At 46.1% G+C, this 11,083-nt stretch overlaps 1 protein-coding gene across 1 annotated transcript in view; it reads left to right on the top strand.

Moving 5' to 3' along the window:
- Positions 1-10,498, top strand: part of CCDC88A (coiled-coil domain containing 88A) — a 36,655-nt gene extending 26,157 nt beyond the window's left edge. The window contains exons 15-24 of the mRNA XM_010152033.1: positions 521-707; positions 1,071-1,216; positions 1,846-1,938; positions 2,131-2,342; positions 6,128-6,211; positions 7,247-7,450; positions 7,747-7,818; positions 8,771-8,851; positions 9,674-9,939; positions 10,061-10,498. Coding sequence (XP_010150335.1) covers positions 521-707; positions 1,071-1,216; positions 1,846-1,938; positions 2,131-2,342; positions 6,128-6,211; positions 7,247-7,450; positions 7,747-7,818; positions 8,771-8,851; positions 9,674-9,939; positions 10,061-10,498 — 1,783 coding nt within the window. The remainder of the gene's footprint in view (positions 1-520; positions 708-1,070; positions 1,217-1,845; positions 1,939-2,130; positions 2,343-6,127; positions 6,212-7,246; positions 7,451-7,746; positions 7,819-8,770; positions 8,852-9,673; positions 9,940-10,060) is intronic.
- Positions 10,499-11,083: the final 585 nt, after the last annotated feature.

Here is an 11,083-nt window from a genome sequence, read left to right as displayed (position 1 = left end):
CGTGTCCTCTCGCATCTCTTAACACCTGATGCTGCCAGTCAGGATGCGTCACAAGTAATGCCTCCTACCTTGTGGTGTTGTGTGAGGAGGATGAGTAGGAACTGGTGGTGGTTTTTAGAAAGGGACGTGGCAGGGACCGAGGGAGCCCGAGTCAACAGGCAACGTCCATGCTTGCCGAAGTTTGGACCGTCCCTGTTGCCTTACTGCTTTGTGCTGGCCAGAAACTAGCCCTTTCGCTGGCTTGTGTTTGGAAGAGTGGCGTCTTAAAGCCGGCTGTGACGGCCGCGTTGGGGAATCCCGCCTCATCTTCAAACGTACGGAGCACCGGGAGTGTTTGGCCTAAAGGCAGAGTGTGTAGCTAAGAAAGTTAAGAGCTGATTTACCTTCTTTGTCTGCCACTAAAATATGTACGTGTTCTGTGGAGTAGCGCAGAGCCCTGGCAGTGTCAGGCTTCAGAGGGGCTGTGGGTGATGCTTCCTTCCCTCCGCACGCATTCTTTCATGGTGTCTTTTCGTTCCAGGCTCACGCACACGTACAGTCAGCTCCTGAGGGAGAATGAAGTCCTCCAAACTGACCATAAGAATCTGAAAACGTTACTGAACAATTCCAAACTGGAACAAACGCGATTAGAAGCAGAGTTTTCCAAACTCAAAGAACAGTACCAACAACTGGATATTACGTCAACAAAACTAAATAATCAGTGTGAGGTATGTGAGAGTTGTCCCGTGACTGGTGTAGTATTTCTAGACGTGTGTTTGCAGGTTCGTAAGCTCGTATGACGTGCCTGAGCGTCAGCCGGTTGGTTTATCGAGCATGAAGTGAGTCCGAGGACAGATTCATTTGCCTGTGGTGTGGGCAATACAGAAATGTGGCTGGTGTTAGGTAAACTGTTCTCAGATACTCAAAGCCTCAAGGAGGCTTTTGTCAGTTGAGTTGCGATTTTATGAGGTTTTCTGTTTGGTTTGACAGTCCGAATCCCCTGCAGACCTAAATTTTGTCGATAATCTCATTCTCCGTGTGTACAGTATGCTCACCTATATATGCGTGTGCCACTTCCTCTATTTTCACAGCTGCTTAGCCAGCTTAAAGGAAATCTGGAGGAGGAAAACAGACATCTACTAGATCAAATTCAGACATTAATGCTACAGAACAGAACACTACTTGAGCAGAATATGGAAAGCAAGGATCTCTTCCACGTGGAGCAAAGGCAGTACATGTGAGTTCTTAAAGCGACAACGTTCCTGTGACAGGGCAGTTAGGCCAATACCTGTGTGGTTTTTTTAAAAGCTTCTGTTCTGTATAGGCATTAACGTGTGCTACTTCTGAAATGTTTCTCTTTCCACTAAAAATGTTAATTATACATGAAAAGCAAATAACACAAACTCCAAACATCGTACTTTTTAGTTCTGGAGGATCAGTGCAACGGTGTTCGTTACTGATGATGCAAATGAGGATTAAAAATGTTAGTTATTCCTCATTCTATCAGCAAAGTTCCTAGGTTTGTCTGTAATCTGTCCGTTTTTTCAGCAAATGTGAGAGAAGGGAAAATGTGCTTGTCAAAACGATCCTGTTAGAGCCTGTATGCACTATGTTATTTTAAAAAAAGGGAGAGATCCTGTGGTGTAGTGAAGGCAAATGGAGATTTTTTTTCAAGGGTATGTCATACTGTTAAACGTAAGACTGCTTGTTTGCTGTCTCCCTTGATCTGTCAATGAGAAACCAGTGTTAGGAGAACTCCTCATGATGAGCGACAACTTCCAGATAACCCATATCCAAAGGAACGTGCTGCTCACACATTTCATAGGCGTCTTGGAGGCATACATTATCACTAATTTCTGTTTACAGTGACAAGCTAAATGAATTAAGGCGACAGAAGGAGAAATTGGAGGAGAAGATAATGGATCAGTATAAATTTTATGAGCCATCTCCGCCAAGAAGGTACCGATTAACGTGTTATAAAAATGAACCCAAATCTAAAACGCGGCATACCTATTCTGTTCCAGCTGAAAAGCAAGATTTTGTTAACCTTCAGGGGAGCAGAATCGTGTCTGTGTTCTTGCGTACAAATTAGGAAAAGGCTGAGGGCATCGGTAACGTATTACAAATGTACCATATTATTGATGACAGAAGGGGCAACTGGATTACTCTGAAAATGAGGAAGCTGATAAAGTCGAAGAAGGAGGTTAATCGAGAACGGTTGAAGTCCGTCACCCTTACGCCCCCCCGTTCAGAATCCAGTGAAGGATTTCTTCAGCTGCCCCACCAGGACAGTCAGGATAGCTCCTCGGTGGGCTCAAACTCTCTTGAAGATGGCCAGACCTTGGGGACCAAAAAGAGTAGCAGTGAGTACTGCAAAGCATTGTTTTCTTTTGATAATCCTTGGCTGAACGTCTTTTGGGTACGATTGAGAATGAAGAGGTGCTCGGGACAGGCTGTGTGCTTTGCATGATTTTTCAAGACAGTTACTAAGGTCTTTAGGAAAGCCTGAAGTCATGTATTAATGACAGATTTACACTGACTTCTCGCAGGCTGCTGGCGTGTTTGGGCAGGAACTAGTTTTTTGTGTTTCTGCAGCTCGAAGTGTAACACTTGCAGTGCTCGAGTAGGATGAAGGCAGCACTGTTCCTGGGGCAGACGAGCAGGAGCGTGGGTAGGGTGTCAGATGCCACCACTCGTACCCTCTGTTGTTTCTCCCTCTTGTCCCAGCATGAATCCTTCCCCCTGTCTTGGAAGTCCTTTCCAAGCTGTGGCTGTGCTAACATCCTGTAGCTGCCATAAAGACCTTCCGCGGGCAGGTGTTCCGGCAGCACCTTGCAAAGCCAGCGGTGGAGAATGGTTTTTTTTTAAGAGTTGATGGAGAGACATAACCTGTTAAGCAGATGCGAGTCACCGCTGAACCCAAAGATGAGCGCTAAGCGGCTGAGAGGGAGACTGAGGAGGGTTACGGAGCTGTGGAGAGATGGAACATTCCAGACCGAATTTGCTAACCTTGACATCATGTTAGGATGCCCACAGTACAAAAGGCCAAATTCTGTGCAACATGTACATTTATTATCTATATTTTTCGTTATCCACTCTTGGCCTGAATCATAAACTACCCAATTTCTCACACCTTGACAGATAATATTACCAAGTCATCAGGTCATAATGGTTCTATTTAATAATTATGCACCAAAAGCATTTTGGCTGCATATGTAAAAGCATCAGAATGCGTGGGTTTTAGCAGTCACTTAAAATCTTTGCGATGCTTATTTTAAATATAATGGCTTGGGTCTCAAAAGACAGCACACTGATAGGCTGGATTTTGTCCCAGCTGTGAATTTGCTGTGTTAGAAATTATTAAAGCCATTATGATGTTTTTTTTTTCTTCTGTGCTTATTGCAGAAGCTTAGTCAAAGTTAAAACCATCTAAAACCACTATTTGGGGGAAACTTAAAATCGGTTTTGTAAGTATTTTTTAATGACTGAAGCAAACAGTAAGTTTGAGGGTACATTTTATCACTGTCATCGCTAACCTGTTGATTGGGGAAGCTGAGCGCTTCTCGGTGTAAGGGCCTGTTAAGGTTCACCAGGTACTTCTGGGTTTTTAAAAAAAAAAAAAGCAACTGTCGCTTTTACATATCAACTGGAAGCCTTGTGGTGTTCAGGAGCGACTGGAGCTGTAGCGGGTGTGTTGGCAAGTGCCCTAGTTTGGGTCGAGAGTGTGCGCGCTTTGGTTCAGCCCATCTCCATCTGTGTCGCCGATGCCGTGTTCCGGAAGGGCTCGGCCCATCTGCGTCCCATGTCATGTTCCGGAAGGGCTCCTACGTGCCACTGTTCTGTGCATGATACTTGGGACCTTGTAGCGTGCAGTTACCCTCCCGCTGGAACCACGGTGGAAGTTACGGTGGATGATCCTCAAAAGAGCCTTGAGGCTGTTGAGGCCTCATTAATTTTCTACTCCATGGGCCTTGTACATGTTTCCCTTAATCCCAGTGTATTTATCCACAAACTGGAAGGGCTGATCTAATTCTGGATCCTAACCTTCCTCCAGTGCACGTGTTGCCATGGAAACGGCAGGTTTTGCTAGAATTTGGATGAATTACGTGCCGAGTCAATGCTGACAATCTTACTGAGACAGTTTGCGTCTCCGAGCGCCGAGGGTATCCCCGTGTGAGCAGTACCGGCGACGGGGTGCGTTCTGTAGCCTATTTCTTCTGCTCCTAGACTGTCAGTCCTAACTATCAAGATGCTGTGGCCGCTGTCTTCTCGGAGAGGTGGCTTGGCAGTAGCGACTTCCACTGAAAGCAGCCGCAAGAAAGAGAAAACCTGTAGGCTGCGAGCGCCTAGGTGGTGCAGCGTTACACGCTGGGCGAGGGCCGGTTTGGGTGCAGAGAGCTAAAGCTGGCTCAGCTAAACTTGGGGTGTCCTGGTTGTTCTGCCCTGGCTCTGCCGTGCCGGAGTTCTTGGCAGGACGTTTCCGTAGTCACGCTCTATGGAGAAACTCCTTAGGTAACTCCTCCTCTCGAGGCAGCTGTGTTTCACCAAAGGAGGTAAAGGCACGATTGGTACCTCAGAGGTGCTGAGGTACGATTTCCGGGACGTCAGGAGTTGCAGTGAAGTTTTCTGTTCCGTACCCTTGCCAAGAGCCATAAATCAGCCCTTTTGGGGATGATCTGGGTCAGTGAACAAGAATTACACCCGAATGATTCCCAAACATCCTCTGGTTACGTTTCAGTAAGATTAGGGTGGACGTTTTAGTGAAGAGGGATCAGTTATCTTGTGTACAAAGGATAATAGAGGGATCAGTTACCCACAAAGGAGTCTGGAGGTCACAAAAGCATCTTGTTTCACCACAGCGACAAAAAGCAGAACCAGAACAGAATTACCTCCTTGGCTGGGATGGCATTAGTGCTAAAACTGTTCCCTTACCAGTTAGAAACCCGGACTGCAGCCGTGCCTCCCGTGCCCGTGGCAGGGAGCTGTTGTGTACTTTCGCACCCCCTTCGGCAGGCGACAGGCCTGTCTCCTCCCCGGGGTTATTCTGAGCTAGCCAGCAGCTATGTTTGTGTTGGGTTTGGGCTACGCTGCTTCCACAGCCACGTAAATAAGACCTTTTTGGTCATGGCATCAGGTCTCTCTCTGGCTCTTCGCAGGCCGGTTGTTTGCCTGTGGCTCCCATACGTGGCCCTTCAGGGTGCGGGTGGCTGCCAGTAGCCGTTACCCATGTGGAGGAGCTGACTCGAAGGACAAGATTAACTTGTGGTTCCCCCCCCCCGCCCCATCTTTTAACACTCTCTGTAATTGTAACGCTGTTCCCTAGTACTCCCTACCTCGGTTTTCTCTTAGCCCTCCCAAAGCGTCACAGCGACGCCTGCATTTGGATTTTGGTGTTATTTTTCAATCTTCAGTGCCTTTTCAGCTAAGAAATTTGGAGTATGCCATTCCAGCCAATAAATCCCGATTTTATTTTTCTTATTGCAGATGCGGAGTGGATTGTTTCAGGAAAATGTTCAAGTCACTGCACACAGACAGTGGCTCGAGCATAAGGTCCATGTAGTTTTTCTGCAAGACAGTAGATGAGCGAAACTGTTAACGAGCACAAAACGTAACCGGTGAAGACTGAGAATGGATTGTGTCCTACTAGAGACGCAGGGCAGAACGTTACAGAAGTTGTTAATCTCAAAAAATAACGATGGGAACATATTTGAAAGTTGAAGTTGTACTTAGAGTTCCTTTCATTTCAAGTTTTTTGCTTCAGATTTTTCCTTATGTTCAAGAAATGTTAGTTTTCGCAGGAAAGACGTTATAACCATCGATTTCTATGATCGTCTGCACAAGTTGCATTTCTTTCCTCAAGAGCTTGGCCGTTAGAACTTTCAAGCTGTATTACACTCTCCACCATTATTTCCGGTGCATTTCTGAGTATATGAAAGTTTTCATAGTGTAGTTTTCATGTCTCAGTGTAGTTTTCATATTTCATTGTCACGCAGAAGCATGAGAATGACAGTTTTTCGCGTAGCGTACATAGCTTAAACTCAGACATTCATTTCTGTCCTTAGTTTCAACATTTAACTTCCATCTGTTCTTCTCCCTTTTTTTCTTTCATTTCCCTGTTTCCGTTTTTCCTCATGCTATGACATAAAAGTGGTTGCACTGAAAAGACTGCCCTTTTTGAGGAACAGACCGAAGGAAAAAGACAAAATGAAGGCCTTCTACCGTCGCTCCATGTGTAAGACTTTATGACAGTTCAGCTTCTTTTAAATGGCTACACTGGCTTCCATTACTAATTTTTCACTAACCTCTTCCCTGGACTGCGCTGTCTTTTTGCTCCTGTTATGCAGTGTGCAAGTCCTGCTACAAGACAAGGAGCTGGAGCTTTTTTTTCCAATTTTTTTTTTTTTAAACCCTCGGCACTGAATACTTTATATATGTGCTCATGCGCACGCACGCGTACCCACACGTTTACACGCACAAGCACCCGCACATACATACCTATTCAGTGCATTGTGACTGCATATATCCGTATACGTGGCTGTCTATATACACGTCCCTGTGTATATACATTTACAGTGCACTGTGTTAACCTAAGTGGTTCCAAATTACCCATTTCGTAAGCCCTTTGTTACGAAATCAGCAATTTTTGGTTCTAGAAAGTGCAGAAAATAGCGCAAGGCTGTATGGTGGTCTGTCACTCTCCAAGTAGTCGTCACTTGTTGTTGCCACGATGTTGTATTGATTGATTTCATTTTATCTTTAAACGAGGGGGGGATGCTTTTCTCCAGTTTTGTGAAGTAAAGGTGAATATCGTCAGATGTCATCTTTTCAGATCCTTTTACTTGCTGTGACGTAAAAGGCAGTATCCCTGCAGTACCCTGCACTGTACAAGGATCCCGTATCGTTGGTCACATTATGTGGTGTTAGCGCCTTTGCCCACTCTACCCCGACTCATTCCATTTTACCACTGCAAACAGTGTATCAAAGCTGCTAACACCTATGTCGCATATCACCGCAGCGCAAGCATGGCGACTGTACCCAGTAAGACTGGTTTTAAGAACCGCACTGAGCTGAAAGAAGTCTCTGACTCGTAACACTTCTCATTCATTGAGCTGATTGCATGTCGTAACACGGATGACCTTGTGTTTGTATCTTCCAGTATTCAGTCCGCTTTAATGCTTAGAAAACTGCCGAGCGCTTTGCAATACAGAGTAAGACCAGGAGCCAAAACATTGACCATGCTGATCACTTGCTTTCATTTGCATCCCAGCCATGAATGACCTGGTGCAGTCCATGGTCCTGGCAGGAGGACAATGGACAGGTAGTTCTGAGCATCTGGAGGGTCCTGATGATATATCCACGGGTAAAAGGAGGAAAGAATTGGGAGCTATGGCCTTCTCTACCACAGCCATCAACTTTGCAGCCGTCAACTCTTCTACAGGCTTCAGATCCAAGCAGTTGCTAAATAATAAAGGTATAGGTAGAAGCTTGTTGCGCCGTGATGTGACTGTGTGTAACGGCAATTTCACATACGTGTCGGTTTTACTCGCGTTTTAAGCTTTTCAGCACAAAGCCACCTTAATAACTGAGTTGCAGTGCTCAGATACTGAGTAGGTTTAAGAACTGCAGCTGTAACGTGTTTCAGGATTTTTCCTACCTAAGAAAAAACGGATTGGTTTGAAAAAAACTGTGTTTTGCAGATGATAAATATTGCAATCATCCTTTTTGTTTTACTTGGTTTTACATCTTCTCTTATGTCTCTGTGTGTAGATACTACATCCTTTGAAGATGTAAGTCCACAAGGTATTAGTGATGATTCTAGCACAGGATCAAGAGTTCATGGTAAGATGTGAACTTTAATTAAATGAATTAAGGATATATTATGTGAATGTTAACGAAGTTTGCAAAAAGAAAGAGCGAGTGGGATTGTACAAGTGAGCATGCTTTCTGTGATTTCGTGTCTCTTGAATGTACAGTATCACTTCTTCAGATTACTCTTTAACTGCTGCCTCACGTGGATGTTCTGTATCTCTGGGAGACAGTATCGACAAAGTGCATCTGAACAGGATCAAAACGTTTTCCCTTTTAAAAATGGATTTGGCGTTAATATTAAAATAAAACGAGTTATAATTTCAGTCCTAAAAAAACCTCAGATCCAAATCTGGCCTGATTTTTTAGTGTTTGTTGTTCATCGTGTAGGGTGTTCTGTGAAATCGTTACACGTTCCTTTAAGCAAAGCTGTGAAGTGCAAGCTGTAACGGATTATTTAGACGCTTTAACTCAGGTTTAAACGCCTCAGATTGGCATGAGCAGCAAACATTCTGAAGGTAGTAACAGTGCATTCCCCTTGCATTGGCCAGGAGTGCAGGACATCATCTGTGCAGATGCTCTTGCTCCTCCTGTTCGTGGCATTTCAACCGTGTGCAAGGTTCCTTGTCAAATCTGTTGTAAGTCACCCAATGCCAGCAGCTTTCTGCGTGCCCATCCTTTCATCCGTAAAACCCTGGTTTCCCACTAACTGGTTGCAGTGCTAAATGTAGACTCTGCTTCTCTGTTCCTCTCCCTTGTACCTTACTGTTCCCCATGTGCCCTTTTTTAAAGTGTCCTCTTGGACTGCCTGGAAATCCCTTCGCTTTCCGATCCGTAAGAAACCTCTGTGGTGAGAGTGGGCGTGCTCAGCCTGTGCGATAGTGCATGATTCCTGCCGCTGAGCATTCTGGGAGCAGAATGTCAAGGTACCGTGTCATCTGCCGCTGTTCTGTTCATCACGGTGTCTCCTGATTTTTCCGTTCAGCTTCCAGACCAGCCAGCCTCGACAGTGGCCGAACATCCGCTAGCAACAGCAATAACAATGCTTCGCTCCATGAAGTCAAAGGTATGCCGCAGGGGAGGTGGCCGCCGTGCTTCGCTTGCGTTACCTTCTCTGTAAAATCATCTGCGGAGGGTAAAGAAAAACAACGCAGGAGATACGGAAAGGGCGGTATTAGGCTGTAAGGTACAAGCTAGTCCAAACCAGACCTAGCTCAAGGAATGATGCTAAAATACAAGAATTTATTAAATTTTCATTTTTAAAATCGCTGATTTTGAGCAGAGAAGTTGCTCCACTTTTTTCTCGCAGCATCCTACCTCATGTGCACTGTGAGGCCATGTAGGGCACAGTGCAAACCAGACCAAGACGCGGGTGCTACCTTCCCGTGAAACTTTACATTTTGATTTTAAAAGATTAATAACGTTCCTGGGAAACTGCTGGGGAAGCAGCATTCCTAACTAGTTCTTGTTCAAGAAAATCCTTTCTTTCCATTCCATCCTTTGTATTTCATTTCATGCGAAACTCCTCAATAGCTGTGAGAGCATGTGCCTCGCAGTGGTGCTGACCAAGAGGGGAGGCGTGGATTTAGCCTCTTGGAATGCAGGAGAATGTAGATGGTGGCCCAGATTCTAAGGGGAAGGGAGAGGGTTTTTGTTCCGAAGCTATCACGTCGTGTTTACAGAGCCGTGAGAGGTACGGCGGGGGAGTGCAGCTGTATTAACAATACATTGGGTTTGAGTAGAAAAGGACAACTGGATTTTTTTAGTATTTGAGATGGAATTGTTTTTAACGGAGTCTGATCACGTGCCACGTGTGAGGAAGGTTGTACTGTTCAACAGCTTTCAGCAATTTTTCTTACGGAATACCTGATACCCTTTGCCCCAAAAGCAGGTGCAGTTCACAGTCAAAGCAGGCCGCAGAGCCACAGCAGCGGAGAATTCAGCCTGCTGCATGAACACGAGGCCTGGTCTAGCAGCAGCAGCAGTCCCATTCAGTATCTGAAAGGTCCTACGAGGTCCAGTCCTGTGCTCCAGCAGAGAACGCCCGAATCGCTGGACAGTCGTGGAAAACTGACCAAGGCCGGTTCCCCTGGAAGTGAAGTCGTTACCCTGCAACAGTTTTTAGAAGAAAGCAACAAGAGCACCTCAAGCGAGGTTAGTCCAAAAGATGCTCTGAGTGTTACCCTGTATGTGGGCACGGAGTGAATAGAAGAGTTATGGGGAGCAGAATAGCTACACCAGTGGAGATACTGGTTCCGCCTGCGTTACGTGGTAGTGTGAGCTGCGTCCTGGTACGCCGTACTTGCTGTATTGCACACAGAATCAGTTGGGAACTTCACAGCTTGACCCTTTCGGGGTTGCTGAATTCGGTAAGAACGCCGATCTCTGCTGCGCAGAACCGTTCAGGGTGCTGGTGCCTGGCACGCTCTGGGAGTTCCGATGGAAGGCCGACAGCTACTTCCCTTCCAGCAGTTACCTTCAGCAAGGGCTGTTGTCAGCTCTGTCTTGGCTCAACAGGAAGCAAGATGCTTTGTGTCTTGTCTGCTTCGGTTTCACCTTTTTAACTCTGCTGGGCAAAAAACCTGACCCCGGAGCTCAGTCAGATCTGAAAGGAGTAACTCAGCGAATGGCTCTCTGCATCAGTGAGTTTGTTAGCAGCCCGGAGTCACCTTGTCTCTCCTCGTGTTCTGACTTCTTCGTCGCTAGTTCTTGAGTATCTCTCCGATACCTGGAAGTGCTCCCGGATACAGCAGGCCAGTTACTGCGACTGTCAGGAGCAAGGATCAGACTCCCGTCTGTTTTTAATGACACAGCTGAAAAGGAAAAGTACACCTTCACAGCTGAATTGACTGGGGAGGTGTGGGGTAGCGACTCGGGTCTGGACTGTTTCTGGAAAGACTGGAGTCCTTCTCCACGGAGTCTGTAAATAGTATTCACCTAAACTCTTTTCCTAGCTCTTTTCTCCAAAAGGAGAAATTTGAGAGCTGTCCAGCCCAAATTTAGGCACCAAGTGTGCCTGAAGGTTGTGGGCTTGGTAGTACTTGATCCTCCAAGGGCTGGAGCACCTCTGCCATGGGGACAGGCTGGGAGAGTTGGAAGGTTCAGCCTGGAGAAGAGAAGGCTCCTTATAGCACTTTCCAGTGCCTGGGGGGGCTACAGGGAAGCTGGGGGTGACTTTTTACAAGGGTCTGTAGTGACAGGACAAGGGGTGACGGGTTTAAACAGAAAGAGGGAGATTGAGATTGGATATCAGGAAGAAATTCTTCCCGGAGGGGGTGGGGAGGCACTGGGACAGGTT

This window comes from Eurypyga helias, unplaced genomic scaffold (genome assembly GCF_000690775.1).
Source record: "Eurypyga helias isolate BGI_N326 unplaced genomic scaffold, ASM69077v1 scaffold32345, whole genome shotgun sequence".
In the NCBI taxonomy this organism is placed as follows: Eukaryota; Metazoa; Chordata; class Aves; order Eurypygiformes; family Eurypygidae; genus Eurypyga; species Eurypyga helias.
The sequence above is the reverse complement of the archived record's forward strand: the minus strand, read 5'-3'. Positions and strand labels throughout refer to the sequence as shown.